Below are 24,749 nucleotides of genomic sequence, written 5' to 3'. Positions count from 1 at the left end.
GAATGTCTTCTTTTACAAAGCAGTGGCTTAGTTTTGTGAGACAAGAAGAATCTGGAGGAAGCTGGCTTGGAAAATTGGACGTAAGATGGAGAGAGTTGGTTAGGAAAAATTTGTAGTGATGAAACAGTACAGAATGACAAAGGGCTCAAAAAATGACAGTCTCATGAAGTAGATGAGATAACTAGGGAAATGACTGTGATTCCAAGATCTGTCACGCCATTAAGGTATGTTGTCTTACCCATATGCCTGTGATCATAGCTCATTGTAAGTGATGTTTATGGTGTAGCATTCTAATTGGTGCTTGTTTTGAAGCCTTGCAGAGTCTCAAACTTCCTTCCAAATCATTATAAAAAGATTGAATTGTTGGGCTTTAGGTTTATGTAGAGTATAGTGTTAATATGTACAGATTTTATTGTAATTTGCAGTTTATGGTAATTTCTTGTAGCATTCCCTGTTTGCTTAACAGGGACTCCTTTCTGGCGCCAGTTGTGTCTGATTAGGTTATCCAAGAGACCATGTAGTACTTCTGCCACCCCCACTTTATAAATGAGAAGTCTTGAGGTTTTTTTTCTTCTTTTTTTTTTTTTTTGCGCACCACCACACCACATCGGCTAATTTTTCGTTTTTGTTTTTGCTTTTGTTTTTTAGTAGAGACGAGGTTTTACCATGTTGGCCAGGATGGTCATGGTCTTGGTCTCCTGACCTCACGATCCGCCTGCCTTGGCCTCCTAAAGTGCTGGGATTACAGGTGTGAGCCACCGTGCCTGGCCAAGTCTTGAGTTTTTAAAGGATAAATAACTTGCTTGTAGTCCACAGCTAGTAGGTGGCAAAGGCAGGCCACAAACCCAGCCAGGCTTTGAGCCTGAGCTTTTAATCACCATCCTCTATTACCTTACGGTTTATTAAAGATCCCAAAGAAAAGATGTGTATGCTGTTAGTCGTATAGCAGGAGCTCTGTGCTCCTCTGGGCCCACGTCCTACTCATTAACCTAAAAAGCTTACCATTTGGGACATGAAACTGGTAGAAATGCAGTGTAAAAGGCATCCATTTCTTTTGAGCTTCAAGTTACATACTCTCATTATTTCCTACAAGGGTGGATGGCTGCAGGCCTTTCCCATCCCAGCACCCTGGGTGCTTGTACATTCATCCTTAGGCTCATGGATTTTGACAGGTTCCTTTTGAAACCGTCTAGGGTTGATGGTCATGTTGTCCGAGGTGTTATCCAAGTCCGTCGTCTCACGACCAAGAAAAGTAAGGATTAATGTGAACACAAGGGTGAAGTTGGAGTGAACGAAGAAAGCTCTGTGCAATGGAAAGGAGGACCTGAGTGGGTCGCTGTTTTTACAGTTGAGTCTGAAAGCTTTTATGAGAAACTCCCCGCATCTCTGTAGCTGTTTGCATAAGTTCCCTTATCTGTGCAGCTGTCTGTGTAACTCTCCTTATCTGTGCAGACACGGGCATGTGTTGGGTAAACACAAAGTGCAGCTCCTCATTTGTGTAACTGTGTTTTAGGTAAGCCTCCCCCCGCACCTCCCCACTCCCCATGCAAGTTCCCACGGAGCCCACCGTGTATGTGCCTGAGAAGGAGAGGAAACTTTTCCCTGGGAGCCTGCTAATCACACAAAGAACAAAAGGCTTCTATGCTGGGCCCTGCTTTCTTATCAGTGCAGCTGCAGTTTAGTTTTTCCCCAGGCAACTCTTATTTGTATGTGTAGCTGTGATTTTTCAGTCTGTTTCTCTGAGGACTAGCCTTAACTGTCTGCCTAACTGATTTTTCCTTTTCTTCTCCCTCACTTTCTTGGGCCCAACTTTTTGTTTTTCATGTTCTTCCCACTTTGTTTACTAGTTCTTGGCTTTTTCTCTTCCTCTTAGCTGATTCTAGAAATCTTTTTGTCTGAGAGTCACGATTATAATACTTCAGATGAACTGTGCCTTTTCTGTGTAATAATTGGGCATCTCCCAAACCATTGACAGTTGTCATTAAAGATAGCACTAGAACAATTCCGATGAAAGCTTTGCTCACACACCGAACTGTTCTGCGTGTCCTATGGTCAAGGTACCTGGGAAGAATGGTCATCTTGTAGCTTGGAAGGTCGACCTGCAGAAGACCTGGGTGAATACGTTGGTAAAGTGGTGTGACTCAGTACAGGACACCAACTGGGCATCCCACAATTTAATTCAATTATGACACTAACTACCTAGAGTTCGCACAGACCTCACAGGTTAAGGACTGGGTTCCACAAGACTTTTCCCATTTCAGATGCCAATTGCAAATCTAGGCCTTCCATACTTCTGACTGACCAGCTATAAATCAGGGGTTCCCAGCATCCCCTCTTTAGGTTCAATAATTGGCTAGAATGGATCACAGAACTCACCAAAACTCTTTACTGGTGATTACCAGTTTATTATAAAGGAGAGAAATGAACAGCCAGATGAAGAGGTACACAGGGCACTGTCCGGAAGGGTCCCAAGTGCCAGAGCATCGTTCCCATGGAGTTGGGGTATACCACCCTCCCAGCACATGGATGCGTTCACCAAACTGGAAGCTCTGAATCCCATTGATTAGGGTTTTTATGGAGGCACTATTATGTACATGCGGCTGATTAAATCATGGGCTATTGGTAATTAGCTCAGTCTTCAGTCCCTGCCCAGGTGTGTGCTCCTGAAAGTTCCAACCCTCTAAACCACATGGTTGGTTCCGCTGATAGCCAGCCTTCCATCCTGAAGCTATCTAGGGACCCAGGAAGAGTTGCCCCATTAGTACAAGCTCTGGTATGATTGAAAAGAGCATTAGTAACGAAATACTCTCCTGTTAACCTCTGTCACTCAGGAAATTCCAGAAGTTTTAGAAGCCCTTGTACCAGACCCAATTTTATATATATATATGTAGAGTAATGGCAAAAACCACAATTACTTTTGCACCAACCTAATATGATTGTTTTCTTTTTTCCTGGTCATGTTTTTCTTGGAGACAGCCTCCCACAAACCTGGGACTACAGGTTTGTGCCACCATGCCTGGCTAATTAAAGAAAAAATTTTTTGTAAGAGATGGGGTTCTTGCTGTGTTGCCCAGGCTGATCTCAAACTCCTGGGTTCAAGCGATCTTCTTACCTTGATCTCCCACAGCTCTGGAATTAAAGGTGTGAATCACTGCACTGGGCCTTATTAAAAAATATATATATGTGTGTGTGTGTGTGTGTGTGCGCACGCATGTATATATGTATATATAAAATACACATTAGATATAGACTGTCTCTAAATATATATACATATATTTATATATAATAAATATATACATATATAAATATATACATATATATATTTATTTAGAGACAGGTTCTTGCTATGTTGCGTAGGCTAAACTTGAACTCTAGTCTCAAGCGATCCTAGTCTCAAGTGATCCTCCAGCCCCCCGAGTAGCAGGGACTTCAGATGTGTACCACAGTGCCTGGCCATGTTTCTTATTCTATCACAGTATCATGCTCTAAGCAGATGCCTTCTGTTCCTTTTCTAGCTGGCCTGCTGCTGTGGGTCTGCAGGCTGCTCTCTCTGCTGTGATTGCTGCCCCAGGATTCGGCAGTCCCTGAGCACTCGCTTCATGTACGCCCTCTACTTCATTCTGGTCGTCGTCCTCTGCTGCATCATGATGTCAACAACCGTGGCTCACAAGATGAAAGAGCACGTAAGTTTGCCCGTGTTCAGCTTGTCCTATTTCTGATGTTTGATGAGGGTGTGTGGGAAACACATGATTTAGAAGATGGGGCCCATGTACCCCCATGTGTTTTGGAGTATACCTGGTTTCCTTGAACCTTCCTGAAGCCGGCTCTATGCTTTCCAGGATCCAATGCCTTCTGGCTAAACAGGAAAACCAATCAACAGCTTGATCTTTAGTAGTAGTGTAGATGCTATCTGATGCTTTTGGTGGAGAATTCTTGTTTTAATTTTTAAATTTTAAAACATTTGTGTAGATTCATGGGGTACAAGTGCAATTTTGCTATGTTGATATATTACCTTGTGGTGAAGTCAGGGCCTTCGGTGCATCCATCCCAGGAATAACACACGTTGTACCCACCAGGCAACCTCTCATCCTCCACCCCCTTCCCAGCCCCACAGCCCCTGAGTCTCCATTGGCTGTCATTGTCCATCATTGGACACATCATGGACACATCATTGTCCATCACAATCGTCTGTTTATGTCAGACGATTGTGTATTTTATCTTAGCATTGTTTATAGCTGTTCCTGATGAAATATACTATCTTTTCTTGTACACTTCTGTCCTTTTTTCCTTGTCATAGGATGGCTGCCAGGATTTCTTTCTTCTTTTTTTTTTTGAGACAGAGTTTTTGCTCTTGTCACCCAGGCTAGAGTGCAATGGCATGATCTCGCCTCACTGCAACCTCCACCTCCCAGGTTCAAGCGATTCTTCTGCCTCAGCCTCCCTAGTAGCTGGGATTACAGGTGCCCCCCACCACGGCCAGCTAATTTTTGTATTTTTAGTAGAGGCAGGGTTTCACCATGTTGGCCAGGCTGGTCTTGAACTCCTGACCTCAAGTGATCTACCTGCCTTGGCCTCTCAAAACTGCTGGGATTACAGGCGTGAGCCACTGTGCCTGGCCGCCTGCCAGGATTTCAAATAGCAGCTGAAACACTTAATTTGGCCTATATAGGAAGAATAATAAAGCTTAGATATTCTCACAAATAATGAAGAATGGGCTATGGGGCATTTCCCACCTTTCTGGACAGGTTACTTGTAGGGTGAGTGGTGTCTTCATGGGTGAGGGGTGGATTTTCGGCCATTCTTTGGTCAGTGTATACAGAAGTAGGCCTGGTGTGTGATGCTGATGGAGATACACGTGGGACCTCTTTTTCTTGAATTTCCTCTTTTCCCCCATAGTAGTCCTCCTGAATCACCAGGGGACTGTGGTGGGGATTTTGAGAGAGCCCAAGAAATAACACTGTGTCTCCTAGGTTCTAAGCAAATTGACAAAAAAGACTAAGATGTCAGCAGGTTGCCAAACATCACCTTTATTCCTCATAAAACTGATGTGAGGCTCTGTGGCTTGTATCTTCAGGGAAGCAGGCTTTTACTGAACCCCCAAATGACTCAGACTTACCCAGCAGAGCACCATCAGTGCCCGGGAAGGGCAGACTTCTTTGCAAGGGTGCAGTTTGCCAGGAAGAGAGAGCAGCAGGCATGTTCCCTTGGGGCAGCTCTTATTCTAGAGATAGAGGGAGAGGAAAGCCTTGCTATCCAAATGCTATTTCCCCTTACACACTGACCACTCCGTACTGCATCTTCCCAGCTGAACAAGTGAGGAGGCGGAGGGAAGTCCAGAGCAGACTCTGATGGAGCTGCCCACAGTAGGGATGACATTGCCCGGGGCAACACCTGAGCAAACGTTTGCCTCAACCTGTGCTGAAACTAGGGCTATTTTATTTTTTTATTGATTGATTGATTTTTTTTTTGTCGGGGAGTGGTGGATGGAGTCTTGCTCTGTTGCCCAGGCTGGAGTGCAATGGCGCGATCTCAGCTCACTGCAGCCTCTGCCTCCCAGGTTCAAGCAATTCTCCCACCTCAGCCTCCTGAGTAGCTGGGATTACAGGCGTGCGCCACCATGCCTGGCTAAATTTTTGTATCTTTCTTTAGTAGAGATGGGGTTTCACCATGTTGGCTGGGCTGGTCTGGAACTCCTGACCTCAAGTGATCTGCCCGCCTCGGCCTCCCAAAGTGCTGGGATTACATGCGTGAGCCACCATGCCTGGCCTGAAACTAGGGCTATTTTAAATACACTCAAGTATTTCAAAACAACCATTTTCTTAACAGCACTTCGTATGTTCTTATTCATTAAAGTAGGCCCTCTGAAGCTTTCTGTTGCATAGTGCTTTTATAATTCTGGTTGTATGGTCTTGGATATAGTGGATACTACAGTGAAATTTGGGTTCCCCTGTGACTGCTTGAAACATTGGCTCTTTCCTCAGTAAGACACTGTAGTGCGAGCCGTGGGGTGTTCACACCTGCGAGAAATGGAGCTTATAATTCAGAAGAGAAGTGATGAAGTCTTTTTTTTTTTTTTTTTGAGATGGAGTCTCGCTCTGTTGCCCAGGCTGGAGCGCAGTGGTGCAATCTAGGCTCACTGCAAGCTCCTCCTCCTGGGTTCACGCCATTCTCCTGCCTCAGCCTCCTGAGTAGCTGGGACGACAGGCACCCGCCACCACGACCGGCTAATTTTGTGTGTGTGTGTGTGTGTGTTTTTTAGTAGAGACAGGGTTTCACCATGTTAGCCAGGATGGTCTCGATCTCCTGACCTCATGATCCACCTGCCTCAGCCTCCCAAAGTGCTGGGATTACAGGCGTGAGCCACCGCGCCCAGCCAAAGTTATAAAGTCTTCTAAGGCCTAAAACAAGGCAGAAATTAATAAGAGTCTCACTCTGTTGCCCAAACTAGAGTGCAGTGGCATAATCATGGCTCTCTGCAGCCTTGACCTCCCAGGCTCAATAGATCCTCCTGCCTCAGCCTTCTGAGTAGTTGGGACTACAGGGCGTGAGCCACCATGCTGGCTAGTTTTTCTATCTGAAAGCGTAGGTTTTAACTCTTATTCTGAGCGTCCACTTAATCTCCCATGTACTACTTGTGTTTTTTTAAGTAATACAGTATTCTCTTTCTAAATTCTATAAGCTTGAATTTCTAAATCCATTGAGGTGGCTTAATGATCCACTGTGGTACTATGGTGGGAACTCTGGTGTGCACTGGATGTAGTGTGATCCCTGCTCTTAATAAGTTTCTATTCTTTAATAGAATTAAGCCCTGCATCCAAAAAACAAAATCTATTATTATACAAATAGATAGTATCCCACAGTAGTGAATTTATTGAGACGTTAGAGGGAGAGATGATTTGGGAGTCATTGGTATGTGTTTTAGGACATGAATTTCATAATGATAATATTAACACCTGATTACCATCCAAGTAACCTGCCCCATGAAGCAGTTCTAGCAATTCCAGTCAGTATTTATGCTTTCCAACTGTTAACGAAACATTTGAGAAACAGAAGATGTTCACTGGTGTTGCTAGGAAAGGCTTCGTGAAATAAGTGACTTGTATGAGTAATAATAACTATTTTAATAGCTAATTATTGAGTGATACCATGTGTCAGGTTTTATTCTTAGCACTTTACCTGTATTTTCTTACTTCATCAGCACTGTACTCACCTGAACAGTAGGTACTAGCATTACCCCTGCCCTACAGATGGGGAAGCTGAAACATCGAGCCATTTAAGTACCTCACCCAAGGTCTCCAGCTATTAAACGGTGGAGGTTTGAACCTGGTCTGAATATGTTCTTAGCTACGAGGCTGTGTGACTAGAGAGGAGGGAGAGGCACGTGGAGAAGGACCAAGAGGAGAGGTGAGGTGAAATGACCACATCTTGCAGGAATTGTAGTGCCAGGGTGAAGTGTTTGAACGTGGTCTGTGGCAAGTGGGAAGCCATTACAGATTCTAGAGCAGGAGGCTATATCATGGAAACAGAGGGAGAGATTTTGGGAGGTGAGCCTAGAGGTGGTGGTGGCAGTGGGCACAGGGTGACTTACAGTCGGAGAACAGAGAGAGGGAGGAAGAGAGGGAAGGGCAACCCTGATGTCCCTCACAGAGGCTCTTGTAAATGTTTCTATGCCTGTTCCCCGAATGTACCTATTTACAAATGGTTTGGCTGGGTGTCCTGCATAGGGAATGAGATCCCCGTGGGTGAAACCAATCCTTTTCCCGCTTTAGGGCCTCACAAGGGAGCTGGCCATCTGGCCACAAAGTCAGCTTGTTTCGTGGCCTACAGAAGAAAGGCTGACCTCATCCTCAGGCGGTGCTTGCGGGCGGGTGTTGAAAGGTCCCCTTGTAGGGACGCACACTGGGCTCCTGCTGGAGTCCTCACCCCCTCTTTGTTGGCTGTGGAAGTGCCTGAGACTGTGACTAGAAGAGGAGAAAGAACTGCATGCTTGTAACGGCCTGGATGGGAGTGTGTAAGTGCCTCCTACCCAGCGTTCTGCCAGAGTCGCGTGGGCCTTTGGTATGTGAGTTAGGAGCACAAGGGCAGCTCCCTTGTCAGTTATTTCCAGTTTTTGCCTTGGTTTCAGAATGTGGCCTGTGTTTAAGTTTGAGTAAGAGGGGACTGCAAGGGATGCTGGGCCAGACTTTGTCCTGCTTCTTTTCTTTAGGGAAACTCCTCTTTCCCAGGAGAACTTTGGCTCAGAGAAAGCTTGACTGTGCTGGTTGAATAAGGCACGATTCCGTCTTCTCTTGGAGCATTTCCCCATCTCAAAACATAACTGCTATTTATTTTGCAGGTCATTCTTGTTATTAACTGTGTAATTTAAGCAGGTACACACTCATGAGATTTGATACCTGGGGGATTAAAAATCCATTTTAGAGGGCCGGGTGTGGTGGCTCACGCCTGTAATCTCAGCACTTTGAGAGGCTGAGGTGGGTGGATCACAAGGTCAAGAGATCCAGACCATCCTGACCAACATGGTGAAACTCCATCTCTACTAAAAATACAAAAATTAGCTGGGTGTGGTGGTGTGTGCCTGTAGTCCCAGCTACTCAGGAGGCTGAGGCAGGAGAGTCGCTTGAATCCAGGAGGTGGAGGCTGCAGTGAGCCGAGATCCCGGCACTGCACTCCAGCCTGGCGACAGAGTGACACTCTGTCTCAAAAAAAAAAAAAGTCCATTTTAGAATGTAGAATGCAAAGGGAAAAAAAGTGGGCGAGAAAGTAAAGCCTCCCGACCCAAACTGCTAAATCAAGGTGTAACGTCTGTGTTTGAGGAAGATTCAGATTTAGGCACCCTGGGAAGCCACATGGGTGTTTGGGGAGGGAGGAGAAAGGAAAGTCTTTATTTCCTAGGGAGTAGGGGCCGCTAAAACCTGTACTGGAGAAGGAAGGATGGGTGACCTGTGCAGCCCCCACTTTCTCCCCTGAGAGCTCAATGTGCCAGGCCAATGTAGGAAGAGCCATAGATATTCCCAGCCTGAAACATGTTAGATCTGTTTCCTTCATTCCACATTATACTCTCCACTCCCTCCCCATCTTCCCCTCAAGCTCCCCAGCCCTAGGCAGCCACTAATCTATTTTGTCTCTGTGGATTTGCCTATTCTAGACATTTCGTATAAATGGAATCATACAATATGTAGCCCTCTGTGTCTGGTTCGTTCTCTCTCTCTCTCTCTCTCTCTCACAGATGGAGTCTTGCTCTGTCTCCCAGGCCGAAATGCAGTGGCACGATCTTCTGCTTCAGCCTCCCGAGTAGCTGGGATTACAGGTGCCTGCCACCATGCCCAGCTAATTTTTATAATTTTAGTAGAGACGGGGTTTCACCATGTTGGCCAGGCTGGTCTCAAACTCCTTACGTCAGGTGATTTGCCTGCCTAGGCCTCCCAAAGTGCTGGGATTACAGGCGTGAGCCACCGTGCCTGGCCCACTTAGCATGTTTTTAAGGTTCACACTTAGGTTGTAGCATATGTACTTCATTCCTTTAAGTGGCTAGATAATATTCTGTTGTATGAATATAACATATTTTATTTTACTTTTATTTATTTATTTTTTTTGAGATGGAATTTCACTCTGTTGCCCAGGCTAGAGTGCAGTGGTGTGATCTCGGCTCACAGCAACCCCCGCCTCCCAGGTTCAAGCGATTCTCCCTCCTCGGCCTCCTGAGTAGCTGGGATTACAGGCGCGCACTACCAGGCCAGGTTAATTTTTTATATTTTTTGGTAGAGACAAGGTTTCACCATGTTGGCTAGACTGGCCTCGAATTCCTGACCTCAAGTGATCCGCCCGCCTTGGCCTCCAAAAGTGTTGGGATTGTAAATATACCTGTAACATATTTTATGTATCCATTTGTCAGTTGATGGACATTTGAGTTGTTTGTACCTTTTGGCTGTTATAAATTATGCTCCTGTGAACACTTGTGTACTGATTTTTGTTTGGACATATGTTTTCATTTCTCTTGGGTTTATATCTAGGAGCAGAATTGCTGGATTGTGTAGTAACTTTAAGCCTTTGAGGAACCGCCATATTGTTTTCCAAAGTAGCTACGTCATTTTCCATTCCTACCAGTAATGTGGGATATTCAGGATGAAGTCATGTATTAAGGTTCACATTTCTCCACACCCTCACCAACACTTAATGGTACATCTTTTTTTATTTTAGTCGCTATAGTGTGTGTGAGGTGGTCATCTCCTCTTTGCCTGTGCCTCTAACACTGCCCTCTGCCCTTCTCATTTGCTTGCTTTCCCCCGGGGCAGCTTGTTCATTTCTGGCTTTGATCATCCCCATATGTGCATCTGCTTGTAAAAACACCCTTCACTCAGGACAGTGCTGAGGACACTGGTAGATTCTTTCTTCCTGCATCCCCGCTTTTCTAGATCTTGTGCATACTTTTCCCCAGACAGGTCATAAAAGTCTCAGGCTTCTACTCTGCATTCCAGTCAGTCACGGCGATTCGGCCACGCCACCCTCCCTGGTGTTGCATATTACATTTACCTTGTTTGAACTTGGGTAGCTCCCAGATGTCCCCAGCTGCCCTCAGACTTCTTTCTCCAGATAACTTAGCCCGTTAGTTAGGCTGAGCTGAAGGTGCTGTTTGCTACATTTCTCCCAGATGATAACCTATTTCTAAATTCTGGGGTCACCACAGTGTAGTGACTGTAGGTGAATACAGTGGTTACTTTCCTTAAAAACAACTTGGATTTCCAAAGGCTATTCATAAGCACATCTTTTAGTCTGTTTACAGTGACATGTTAAAATACTTCAGTGGTTCTTGGAGTTGACAGAGTTCTTTGATCCGTTATGTTTGAAACTCTGAAACTGGGGAGATGAGCTACTTTATTTCCTATTTTTAACCTGAAGAATTAAAATAAATATGAAGCCATAATAGTAAATATTCCTTGTGGGAAGCCCTCCTTGTACTGGTTCCAGGGATCCAAAAATGCCTGAAACAAGGCCCCTTAAAGGAGCGAGTTAAAGAGATGAGTGGAAAAAGGCTGCAGCTCATATGTATAGCAAGTGTTCTGCCTTGAGAAGAGACAGCAAATACGTGTGGTGTTAAGTGTTCTACAGAGAAAACAATGATCTTTTTAGGATATAATTTGTTTTTTAAATTTGTATAAATTTATGGGGGTACAAGTGTAATTTTGTTACATTGATATATTGCTTAGGATATAATTTGAATAAATTGTTAGAATTTTTTTTTTTTTTTTTTTTTTGAGACAGAGTTTCACTCTTGTTGCCCAGGCTGGAGTGCAATGGCGTCATCTCGGCTCATCACAACCTCTGCCTCCCGGGTTCAAGGGATTCTCCTGCCTCAGTCTCCCGAGTAGCTGGGATTACAGGCATGCACCATCACACCCGGCTAATTTTGTATTTTTAGTAGAGAAAGGGTTTCTCCATGTTGGTCAGGCTGGTCTCAAACTCCTGACCTCAGGTGATCCACCTGCCTCCGCCTCCCAAAGTGCTGGGATTACAGGTGTGAGCCACCACACCTGGCCCATTGTTAAGAATTTTTAAAAGCAGAAAAGTCCTAAGTGGTCATCTTAACCAACCTGTCGTTTGACAGGTGAGAAGCTGTGGCCCAGGAAGTGAAGTGGCTTGTCAGAACGGAGACACCAGGTATATCTGGGATTAGAACCCAGGGCTGCTGGTCGCCTGGCCAGTGCGTCTCCTGTTTGTGCAACTAGGTTTGCTTGTTGGTCAGATATTCACAGAAGTCAGAGTAAATGCCTTTTATCAAGCATATCCTTCCTCCGCTTTCTAGACTTTCTTCTGGGCCCAGTGGTAAGAAGTATTACTTTTGGAAATAGCACTGCCTGGGGCCCTCAGCAGCGATCTTAGCTAAGTTACATTTCCCATCTGACTCCTTCCTGTTGTGATGACCAAAAGCTGAGCTCAAGGGATGACTGTTATTCTGAAGTAGAAAACAGAGGTAGCCACAAAACTAGTATTTATTTATTCAGTGGCTTTGCATGTAAAATAGAACTTGTTTTCAGGTTGTGTTTGGTATAACCATCTTTTTAAAACAAACATCATCAGTGAAAAATACTCCACTTTGATCCAAAATACTGTGCAGTTTGTCCCAATGTAAAATGACAGGTCTTCGTGCTGAAGCTGGAGAGTCTGGGTCTTGATTTTCCTTTGATATTTACTGGTTGAATGTTCAGAGCACACTGTACCTGAGACCTGCATCGGGCTGGCATAGGCACATTGAAGCCTCAAGTAGAATTCTCCATTCTCAGCTTATATGCTTTTGTGTCAGAACAAGTGTCAAATTAACAATAACAAGAAAATATTGCTGACCCAGTTCTTTGAGTCTGGAATGCTTTTTTAAAATCCAGCTGAGATGGAGTGCTTTTCAAAAGTTCTCTTTCTGCGTAGCAACTGAGTTCATGGTACTGTTGCACCTTTTGTGTCAAGTTATCAAGGAGGAAGTTTTTGAGATTAAAAATGGGTTGGGACCATCGAACCTCAAGCCCATTGTAGAACTGAGGGAAAATTCTCACCATGACCTTTTAGAATTTTCCTCTGGGGAGCTGGCTTTGAGGTTTTGCCTCTTAAATCCTCTGAGTTCCCTCCCCTCCAAGTTAGGATGACTCTGGAGATATATGTTTCCAAACGGTTTTATCTTTTGGTCTAAATTTCATCCAGACATAACATGTGAGAGAAAGCAAGAAGTCCCTGTACCCTCCTATGCCTCAGCCGTCATTGCTGGGCCTCATCCTTCCCCATACAAGTGGATGTCGGGAAGTAGTGGTGGGAAATCGTTTGGTACTGGAGGCAGCAATTTGAACTAATGGATATCCTGCTGAGAGTCTTTTTTTGAGCCTGAACCAAGGACAAAGAGGTTTGATCCTGGTCCAGTAATAATGAGCTTGCCAGGAGGCAGCAAATTGGAAACAATACTTACTGTCCTTTGTCTGTGAGGATCCATTACCTGCACCTTTGTGGGAGCACCAGGTGTCAGCTGGATCTCTTTTAGGATTGGTCTGGCTGTGGACTGGAGAGAATGATAAGATGTGAGAATGAAAGTTTTCCTAACACGTTTTTTTCTGTAATCATCTAAAGCGTCTGTTAAGCAACTGAGTAGCCTGCAGATAAATAGAACAGACAAAAGGATTGGAAATGAGCATTGTCAGCCATCATGAATATGGGGCTGGAGAGAACAGAGAAATGGCACAAGGAAGAATGGAAGAAGATAAAGTAGCCTCAGAGTGATGGGAACAGTAAACAATGCATAAATATTGTGAATGGCTGAATCTTGATACTCTGCATAGAAATTTAATAGGATGATTCTGTGACTTGATTAAACTGTAATCCGAGCTCATTCTTCAAAAGTTTAAAAAATTGCCTAGCTGTCATTCTTTCAGATGCAAGTGGTGAGCACCCTGAAAGGTGCTGGGGATTTCAGAGGCGCTGAGTAACACACAGTTATTGTCCCCATAGAGCTGGCCCTCAGGTAGGAGAAAAGAGAGCAGTTTGGCAAGTGTGTCTGGAAGGAGCCTGTGATGCTAGACTGTGTGTGTCTGAAAGCTAAAAATATGTGAACTCCTTTAGTGAATATTGGACAGTGATGTTGGCTCAGATATGACTCGGCTGACCTTCGGGGTCACATGGTAACTCAGGAATGCTCTCTCCCCATTCTGGAGACAGAGCTGAGGTGCCTGGGAGGTTTATAAAAGGGAGTGAAGTGTTTTTGCCTCCTCAGCAGGGCTGAGTATAATCACAAGGGGTTGGGTATTCTGGGGGTGTGGTTTTAAAATTTCAGCGAGACTGTCTCTGCAGTCTTCAAATAAATCTAAAATTATCTTTCAACATGCTGGCTTTCATCAGTGTGGGGTTTATTTTTGGTTCCATGGGGTGTGTTTGTGTGACAGATGTGAGGACATTTTCTGTTCGAGCTATTGACGGCTTCTGAGCTGCAGAGATGAGCCCTGGAAGCTCATAGACACATTCTCTCTCCATTCCTTCCCAACCCATCTGAAAAACTTTCTGTGGGTGGATAAATTAAGGTACTTTATTTTCTGCTAAAAAAAAAAAATGACATATGGGAGATATACAATTTGATTCACTTAAGGCCCAAGTTCCATTTGAGGACAGCCCTGAAGAAGGGAAGAGTCTCATGGGAGAAGGCAGGAGCGGAGGGTTGGGACAGCTGGACTGCAGCCCAAAGGAGCTGCTCTTTTGGCTCTTGATTTGCAGAGTAAGTTATCACCAGTTGTCACTTGTTTTTGAAATGTGCATTTGTACTTAGGCAGTTAACAGTTAGGCACAACTCCTCAGCTATTGTTCCTAGTAGCGCAGGGGTGAGGCAGACTTTTCCTACAAAGAGCCAGCTAGTACACACTGGAGGCCCTGTGGTCTCTGTAGCAGCTCTCGCCTTTGTAGTGCAAAAGCAGCCAAAACAATATGCCAGCCAATGGCATGGCCAGCCAACCAGTGTGGCTATGTTCCAATAAAACTTTATTTGCATAAACAGGAGGCTAGCTGGATTTGACCCACTGGCTGTTGTTGGCCGACTCCTGTGTTAGACCCTCCATGGTCTTATATGTGTTATGTGCAGTTAATCTCCCATCTCTCTCAAAAGGGAAACGTCAGTGGCCTAAACATTGTGCTCAGAGTACCAGAGTTCTTGCTTAAGTTGCAGATAACTGATTAGGCTGTATGAACCGCATACTAGGTAGACTAGGTAAGAATAATGTGGCAATAAATTAGTATGACATGTTTAATAATTATGTCTGGTGGCATTTTGGAATAAATGGCAAATTGTTTACAGGTTAAAAAAAAAAAGTCACTTTTTTTTTAGAGAGAGTTGTTGCCCTGTTGCCCAGGCTGGAATGTGGTGACACGATCATGGCTCACTGCAGGCTTAACCTCCGGGGCTCAAGTGATTCCCTGCTTCAGCCTGCTGAGTAACTGGGACCACAGATGTGCACCACAATGGTGGCTAATTTTTTGATATATATATATATTTTTTTGGTAGAGATGGAGTCTCCCTATGTTGCCCAGGCTGGTCTCAAACTCCTAGGCTCAAAGCAAACGATCCTCCTGCCTCAGCCTTCCAAAGTGCTGGGATTATAGGTGTGAGCCACTGTGCCCAGCCAGTCATCTTTTTATATATTCTGTCAAAAGACGAAATTACAAATTTAGTTGGAAAGTTGAATTGGATTTTATTTGTGATTCTAGAATGTGAAGTAGAACGATTGTTCCAGTTAGCTGAGCAGAGGAGGGTGTCTTTATAGGCAGAAAAGGCTTGAAAAAAAGCAGAAACAGAACAAAGGGTTAAAACAGAGAGGATTTCCTTATTAGGCAGACTCACATTGACTGGAATCTTTCAGTGGTTTGGTTTTTTTTTGTTTTTTTTTTTTTTTTGGTTTTTGTTTTTAAAGGAAACTGGCCCCCAAATTCAGTGGCACTTAGTACAAGTGGCTTCATTTTGGTTTGGTCTGGTCTGCTGGGGCCTAGTGCAGGAGTCAAAAACAATGGCCTCTCCTAAACTTTAACAATCCAAACCAAGCATTTTGGTGATCCAGGAAGAAGCGGGGATGGAGAACATGAGGGTCTGGGCACCCTAGTTCCCCGGCTGCTGGGCACCGTCATTCAATTCCAAGTCTGATATAAGAAAGATGCTGGGGCCAGAAACTTAAATGTCTGCCATGTACTGGTTCCCATCACTAGAACTGGGGAACAGGTAATGGGGCTCGCAAATCTTGAGGTTATAGGTTTGGTGTAGAGTCCTATCTTTTGGGGAATATTAGGTCCTAATGTCCTGCCTAAGGCAAACATCATGACTAGTCCGAATTAACCATGAAAATACTTCAAATATCCATCAAGTAGAGCATAGTTTTGTGCATACAGCATTTCAGTAGTAGAACGTTAGCTCTTTTTAGCATGAACTTTTAACCTGTTTTATTCACAGCTCATATCCCCCTAGTTTAGAGTGATACCTGCACATAGTAGTTGGGAATGAGTGCATGGATGATCAAATTCTAGGCTGTAATACATGTGTATAATTGTGTCATGTAGCATATAGTATGGAATGAAGATTATACATGCAAACTCTAAATTCACTGGATTTTTACAAATTATATGCTCATGTCTGTAATCCCAGCACTTTGGCAGACCAAGATGGGAGGATCACTTGAGCCAAGAGTTCGAGACCAGCCTGGGCAACATGACGAAACCCCGTCTCTACAAAAAATACAAAAATTAGTCAGGTGTCATGGTGTACACCTGTAGTCCCAGCTACTCCAGGAGGCTGAGGTGGGAGGATTGCTTGAGCCAGGGAGGTGGAGGTTGCAGTGAGCCGACATTGTGCCATTGCACTCTAGCCTGGGTGACAGAGCGAGACCCTGTCTCAAAAAAAAAAAAAGTACGGAAGACAGTTACGTAAATAGTTGAACTTGCAAATAATGTATCACCACTGCGTTCCAGGTCCACACATTTAAGAAGAAAGCAAGCTAATTTTGGCTGAGTGAGGTGACTCCCACCTATAATCCCAGCAGTGTGGGGATGCTGCAGTGGGAGGATCTTGTGAGGCCAGGAATTTGAGACCAACCTGTGCAACATAGTTTTAAGACCCTGTCTCTACAAAAAGTAAAAAAAGTAGCGGATGTGTTGGCATGCACCTCTAGTCCCAGCTTCAGGGAAGGCTGAAGTGGGAGGATTGCTTGAGTCCAGGAGTTTGAGGCTGCAGTGAGCTATGATTGTGCCACTGCACTCCAGCCTGAGGGACAGAGCAAGACCCCTTCTCTATTAAAAGAAAAGAAAAAAAAATAAACTAGCAGATTTGAGGCTCACTTAGACTATAAGCATGTGTTTTCTCTAAATGGTTAGAATAGAAAGACCTGCATGTTTCAGCATTTAGTCCTCTCTTTATAGAAATTTCACATTTCTATGTTAAAGAGGTATCTTTCCATCAGCCGTGTTCACCTCAGGGCAGCACAGTGTCTTCTGTTAGACCCTGTATTCTGTGTGGGGCCATAGCCATATTTTCTAGCTGAAATGAAAGTTCAGACCTCCGTAGCTGTGGTATTAAGTTGTCTTGAGTTAGAAATAGATTTGGGTCTTTGGCTGAGAGGGTCCTATTCACTCTCTTCCCGGCTTTGGTTGTAGGGGCAGTGCTTACAAAGACTCTTGGAAATCTGGAAGATTGACATGTTGACCCTTCCGGGGCAGCACAGGAGTTGCTGGCTGAGAGATGGTGTGTCCCCGGCTCTGCCTCTCTTGCCGGCACCTCCACTCCTCTCTTCTGCTCTATTACCCCTAATTCCAGAGTTTCCAAAACCCTTCTTATGGAGAGTTTGGCAGTATCCGTTCAAATTTTAAATGTACTAACTTTATGACTTCTGTCATAAAGCTGACTTTAGCTTCTGTCCTTCTCAACACTTTACATGTGAACAGAGAGATACGCATAATAAGGATGATATCCATTGTACATTATTTATAATAGTGAAAAAAAAATCAGAAAAAAACTAAATGCCTACCAGCAGGATAACAAACTAAATTAGAGTCAATCAGATTGTAGAATTCTAAATTTTTATTTATTTTTCTGAGACAGGGTTTTGCTGTGTTGCCTAGGCTACAGTGCAGTGGCACGATCATGGCTTACTGCAGCCTCAACCTTCTGGGCTGAAGTGAGCCTCCCACCTCAGTCTCCTGAACTCTTGGGCTCAAGAGATGCTGTTATCCCAGCCTCCTGAGTAACTGGGACTACAGGTGTGCACCACTATGCCTGGCTAATTTTTTTACTTTTTGTGGAGACGGGGTCTCTCACTGTGCTGCCCAGGCTGGTCTTGAACTCCAGGGCTCAAGTGATGCTCCTGCCTTGGCCTCTCAAAGCGCTCAGATTACAGGTGTGGGCCACTGGGCCCAGCCTAGAATTCTATGTAGTATGTAAGAAGATGCAAATAGATTTATCTGTTAAACATACAGTAACCTCCAAGACATAATGAATGTAGAATAATGGCACAGCAAAGGGTCTAGAAAGATCCACTCACACCTGGGGACAGTGGCGCCTCTAGGGAAGCAATCAAGTTAGGCATTGATGGGCAAGGACACTGGGTTATTTGTATTTTTATTGTAATTTACACATTTTGGCAGTAAAAATAGAATTGTTTTGCTTATATAAGTGCAAATAAAATTGAGAATAATCCTTTGCAGTTAGATTTCTTTTTTTTTTTTTGAGATGGAGTCTTGCTCTGTCGCCCAGGCTAGAGTGCAGTGGTGGTGCACTGCAAACTCCGCCTCCTGGGTTCAAGCGATTCTCCTGTCTCAGCCTCCCGAGTAGCTGGGATTACAGGTGCCCGCCACCGCTCCCGGCTAATTTGTGTATTTTTTAGCAGAGACGGGGTTTCACCATCTTGGCCAGGCTGGTCTGGAACTCCTGACCTCATGATCCACCTGCCTCGGCCTCCCAAAGTGCTAGGATTATGGGCGTGAGCCACCGCACCCAGCCTTCTGCCTTCAGTTTTACCTAATTCTCTCAATGGAGATTGAAATGAGTTGAATCCTGTTCTGCATCTGTGGAGGAGCCCTTCTTCCCATAGTAATTAATTAGTCAGTCTTCTGTGAGTTGTCTTCTTTGGAGCTTATTGTGTAACAGTTTGCTTAGAGTTGCTTTCTGGCTGCTTAATCCTATCTGTGACTCTTTGATTCTGACAAAATATTCATGGTGGAGGAGGAGCTGTGAACTCGCAGTCTCAGTCTTTGCATGCTTTTTGAGATTAATTTTCATTCCTCTTTTGGCTTTTAATAATGATACAATGTAGATTTTTCTATTAAAAATGCTCAGATAACCCAAAGAAAAGAGAAGCCAGTACTGGTTGTTGTTATTGTTTATTAAATAGCCCCAGATCCCCCAAAGGGCCTCAAAGGCAATCACTTACTGAGAAATGAGCTTTGGTTGCCAAGAGGCTGTGTAAGGAAAGAGGGAAGCTGATTTTAGTGTTTTCCATTTTGTGGCTGTTGTCCACTGGCCAATAACAGGAAGTCGTCAGTGTGGTGGACCCTGGAAGTACTTCATGGAGAAAAACAAACTATCCTGGAAAGTTTGAAGATGAGTGGAATATCAGAAAAGGGAGAGGCAGACTGGGAGACGTTCTAGGTTCTGAAATGCATTTTCAAGTGAGGGATATTAAACAGAACTTGCAAATCTAGTTCTTCTAGTTTTTGTGAACTTAATTTATCCCTCATGTGGAGCTGCCCAAAGCTTTCTTTGAAATTTGATATTAATATAATGAAATGTAAGAATAATTAGCTTTGCTAATATTGCATTTTCTTTTTTTCTTTTTTTTTTTTTTGAGATGGAGTCTTGCTTTGTCACCCAAGCTGGAGTGCAGTGGCGTGATCTCAGCTCACTGCAACCTCTTCCTCCTGGGTTCAAGCTATTCTCCTGCCTCAGCCTCCTGAGTAGTTGGACTACAGACGTGTGCCACCACGCCCGGCTAATTTTTGTATTTTTAAGTATTTTTAGTAGAGATGGAGTTTCACCGTGTTGGCCAGGCTGGTCTCGAACTCCTGACCTCAGGCAATCCGCCCGCCTTGGCCTCCCCAACTGCTGGGATTACATATGTGAGCCACTGCACCCGGCCTAATATTGCATTTTCTAATCTAAAGTAACATGATTACACAACTACAACTTTCACCTACTTCCTCTCCATTTCTTAAGAAGCCACTCCCAAAACTTATACATGTTTTCTATGTTTGTAGCATCTGGGCCCCTGGCCAATTAGACCTGTAGGTCTTCCTGTAGCTTTTTTGTTGTTTATTTGCCTGGGATTGAAGTTGTTTTAGGGACATAGCAGCATCTCTCCTGTGTAAATAAAATTACGTGAATTTTCTTCTCGCTTGCATCTTGTTGAGTTTATTACTTGTTTTCATGTTTTGGAAATGTTTTTCCTAATTTGTGAGTTCAGAATGCTTTCTTCTGGATGGTGGCTAGGTCTCTGAAGGACAAGTAGTGAGTGCTATTTTTTGGACCTCAGTTCTAATATAAATGTACCAAGGAAAGATTCACCTTACTGACAGATCGGGCGCGGTGGCTCACGCCTGTAATCCCAACACTTTAGGGGGCCGAGGTGGGTGGATCACCTGAGGTCAGGAGTTCGAGACCAGCCTGGCCAATTTAGTGAAACCCCATATCTACTAAAAATACAAAAAGTTAGCCGGGCATGGTGGCAGGCACCTGTAATCCCAGCTACTCAGGAGGCTGAGGCAGGAGAATCACTTGAACCTGGGAGGCAGAGGTTGCAGCGAGCTGAGATCGCACCACTGTACTCCAGCCTGGGCGACAAGAGTGAAACTCGTCTTTTTTTTTTTTTTTTCCCAAAACAAGAAAGTTAACCTTTCAATCCAAAGGTAGTAGATCCTTTGGTAAAGTGAATAGAGTATCTACTAGTTCTAAGATGTTCAGTTTCCCACCATGTTTAAATCGGAATGTATTAGTTTGTGAATCATGTAATGTACCTGAGTCTCTTCCCTGAAATTATTTTTATATAATGTCAGGCCTCTGAGCCCAAGCCAAGCCATCGCATCCCCTGTGACTTGCACATATATGCCCAGATGGCCTGAAGTAACTGAAGAATCACAAAAGAAGTGAATGTGCCCTGCCCCGCCTTAACTGATGACATTCCACCACAAAAGAAGTGAAAATGGCCAGTCCTTGCCTTAACTGGGATATTCCACCACAAAAGAAGTGAAAATGGCCGGTCCTTGCCTTAAGTGATGACATTACCTTGTGAAAGTCCTTTTCCTGTCTCATCCTGGCTCAAAAAGCTCCCCCACTGAGCACCTTGCGACCCCCACTCCTGCCCGCCAGAGAACAAACCCCCTTTGACTGTAATTTTCCTTTACCTACCCAAATCCTATAAAACGGCCCCACCCTTATCTCCCTTCGCTGACTCTTTTCAGACTCAGCCCGCCTGCACCCACGTGATTAAAAGCTTTTATTGCTCACACAAGCCTGTTTGGTGGTCTCTTCACATGGACGCGCATGAAGTTTTGGTGCCGTGATGAAAGAGGTTTCCTCACTACACAAGGGTCCTCCATCATTAATGCCTCTTTAATAAAAACTCTGCTCAAGGCCGCTTTACTTCCAAAGGAAGCTGGGGTCATTCACTGCAAGGGGCATCAAAAGGCGTCAGATCCCATTGCTCTAGGCAATGCTTATGCTGATAAGGTGGCTAGACAAGCAGCTAGCTCTCCAACCCCTCAGGGATTGTTCAGGCCTCCTCCCTTTCCTACACATCAAGCTTAGGGATTTGCCCCTGCCCAGGACTGGCAAATTGACTTTACTCACATTCCTCGTCAGAAAACTAAAATATCTCTTAGTTTGGGTAGACACTTTCACTGGATGGGTAGAGGCCTTTCCCACAGGGTCTGAGAAGGCCACCGAGGTCATTTCTTCCCTTCTGTCAGACATAATTCCTCAGCTTGGCCTTCCCACCTCTATACAGTCTGATAACGGACCAGCCTTTACTAGTCAAATCACCCAAGCAGTTTCTCAGGCTCTTGGTATTCAGTGGAACCTTCATATCCCTTACCATCCTCAGTCTTCAGGAAAAGTAGAACGGACTAATGGTCTTTTAAAGACACACCTCACCAAGCTCAGCCTCCAACTTAAAAAGGATTGGACAGTACTTTTACCTCTTGCCCTTCTTAGAATTAGAGCCTGTCCTCGAGATGCTATTTGAACAGTCCATTTGAACTTTTATATGGACGCACTTTCTTGCGTGGCCCCAACCTTATCCCAGACACCAGCCCTCTAGGCGACTATCTTCCAGTCCTCCAACAGGCTAGACAGGACATTCTCCAGGCTGCTAATCTTCTCTTGCCTACTCCAGATCCCCAGCCATATGAAGACACCCTAGCTGGACGATCAGTTCTTGTTAAGAATCTGACCCCTCAAACCCTACAACCTTGGTGGACCAGACCCTACTTAGTCATCTATAGTACCCCGACTGCCGTCGGCCTGCAGGATCCTCCCCACAGGGTTCACCGTTCCAGAATAAAGCTGTGTCCATCGGACAGCCAGCCTAATCCCTCCTCTTCCTCCTGGAAGTCACAAGTACTCTCCCCTACTTCCCTTAAACTCACTCGTATTTCTGAAGAACAGTAATAACCCTTATAAGCCTAATATATCCCTTCATTCTATTAGGTCTGTTCGTCCTTACCCTACTTTTTGCAACAGGGCTTTACGAAGTCACCCCACCACTTAGGCCGAGCCCCAAAAAACTTTTCATCCCTACTATTTTCTGTCTAGTCATACTCCTATTCTCTGTTCTCAACTACTTATAAATGCCCTACTCTTGTTTACACTGCCGGTTTACACTGTTTCTTCAAGCCATCACAGCTGATATCTCTTGGTGCTATCCCCAAACCGCCACTCTTAACTCCCTCTTAGAGTGGGTAGATGATCTTTGCTGGCAGGGCACCCTCCAATGCTTCCACCCTGATGAAGTTCTGTTCTTTACTTTTATACTCACTCTTCTTCTCATTCCCATTCTTATGCCACCCTCTACCTCTCCCCAGCTATCTCCACCACACTATCAACCTCACCCATTCTCTCCTAGCTGCTTCTAATCCCTCCTTAGTGAACAACTGCTGGTTTTGCTTTCCCTTTCTTCCAGTGTCTACATAGCTGTCCCCGCCTTACAGACAGACTGGGCAACATCTCCTGTCTCCTTACACCTGAACTTCCTTTAACAGCCCTCACCTTTACCCTCCTAAAGAACTTATTTACTTTCTAGACAGGTCCAGCAAGACTTCCCCAGACATTTCACATCAGCAAGCTGCCGCCCTCCTTCGCACTTATTTAAAAAACCTTTCTCCTTATATTAACTCTACTCCCCCCATATTTGGACCTCTCACAACACGAACTACTATTCCTGTGGCCGCTCCTTTATGTATCTCTCAGCAAAGACCCACTGGAATTCCCCTAGGTAATCTTTCACCTTCTCGATGTTCCTTTACTCTTCATCTCCGAAGCCCAACTACACACATCACTGAAACAATTGGAGCCTTCCAGCTCCATATTACAGACAAGCCCTCTATCAATACTGACAAACTTAAAAACGTTAGCAGTAATTATTGCTTAGGAAGACACTTACCCTGTATTTCACTCCATCCTTGGCTACCTTCCTCTTGCTCGTCAGTAGACTCTCCTCCCAGGCCCTCTTCTTGTTTACTTATACCCAGCCCCCAAAATAACAGTGAAAGGTTGCTTGTGGATACTCAACGTTTTCTCATACACCATGAGAATCGAACCTCCTGCTCTACGCAGTTACCCCATCAGTCCCCATTACAACCTCTGACAGCTGCCGCCCTAGCTGGATCCCTAGGAGTCTGGGTACAAGACACCACTTTCAGCACTCCTTCTCACCTTTTTACTTTACATCTCCAGTTTTGCCTTGCACAAGGTCTCTTCTTCCTCTGTGGATCCTCTACCTACATGTGTCTACCTGCTGATCGGACAGGCACATGCACACTAGTTTTCCTTACCCCCAAAATTCAATTTGCAAATGGGACCGAAGAGCTCCCTGTTCCCCTCGTGACACTGACACGACAAAAAAGAGTTATTCCACTAATTCCCTTGATGGTTGGTTTAGGACTTTCTGCCTCCACTATTGCTCTCGGTACTGGAATAGCAGGCATTTCAACATTTGTCACGACCTTCCGTAGCCTGTCTAATGACTTCTCTGCTAGCATCACAGACATATCACAAACTTTATCAGTCTTCCAGGCCCAAGTTGATTCTTTAGCTGCAGTTGTCCTCCAAAACCGCCGAGGCCTTGACTTACCTCTGAAAAAGGAGGACTCTGTATATTCTTAAATGAAGAGTGTTGTTTTTACCTAAATCAATCTGGCCTGGTGTATGACAACATAAAAAAACTCAAGGATAGAGCCCAAAAACTTGCCAACCAAGCAAGTAATTATGCTGAATCCCTTTGGGCACTCTCTAATTGGATGTCCTGGGTCCTCCCAATTCTTAGTCCTTTAATACCCATTTTTCTCCTTCTTTTATTCGGACCTTGTATCTTCCGTTTAGCTTCTCAATTCATCCAAAACCGTATCCAGGCCATCACCAATGATTCTATATGACAAATGCTTCTTCTAACAACCCCACAATATCACCCCTTACCACAAGATCTCCCTTCAGCTTAATCTCTCCCACTCTAGGTTCCCATGCCGCCCCTAATCCCGCTTGAAGCAGCCCTGAGAAACATCGCCCATTCTCTCTCTCCATACCACCCCCCGGAAAATTTTCACCACCCCAACACTTCAACACTATTTTGTTTTACTTTTCTTATTAATATAAAAAGGCAGGAATGTCAGGCCTCTGAGCCCAAGCCAAGCCATCGCATCCCCTGTGACTTGCACGTATATGCCCAGATGGCCTGAAGTAACTGAAGAATCACAAAAGAAGTGAATGTGCCCTGCCCCGCCTTAACTGATGACATTCCACCACAAAAGAAATGAAAATGGCCGGTCCTTGCCTTAAGTGATGACATTACCTTATGAAAGTCCTTTTCCTGACTCATCCTGGCTGAAAAAGCTCCCCCCACTGAGCACCTTGCGACCCCCACTCCTGCCCGCCAGAGAACAAACCCCCTTTGACTGTAATTTTCCTTTCCCTGCCGAAATCTTATAAAACGGCCCCACCCTTATCTCCCTTCGCTGACTCTCTTTTCAGAGTCAGCCCGCCTGCACCCACG

General features: G+C 44.7%; 1 protein-coding gene across 3 annotated transcripts in view; it reads left to right on the top strand.

Annotated features, from left to right (window-relative positions):
• Positions 1-24,749, top strand: part of SERINC5 (serine incorporator 5) — a 151,825-nt gene that overhangs the window by 49,797 nt on the left and 77,279 nt on the right. For all 3 annotated transcript variants that reach the window (XR_008502609.2, XM_054488017.2, XM_054488014.2), the window contains exon 2: positions 3,516-3,683. Coding sequence is in view for 2 of the 3 variants with exons in the window: in XM_054488017.2 (XP_054343992.1) it covers positions 3,516-3,683 (168 nt within the window). In the remaining variant the exon portion in view is untranslated. The remainder of the gene's footprint in view (positions 1-3,515; positions 3,684-24,749) is intronic.

The sequence above is a fragment of the Pongo pygmaeus genome, chromosome 4, assembly GCF_028885625.2.
Source record: "Pongo pygmaeus isolate AG05252 chromosome 4, NHGRI_mPonPyg2-v2.0_pri, whole genome shotgun sequence".
NCBI lineage: Eukaryota > Metazoa > Chordata > Mammalia > Primates > Hominidae > Pongo > Pongo pygmaeus.
This window is presented reverse-complemented; position numbering and strand designations above follow the sequence as displayed.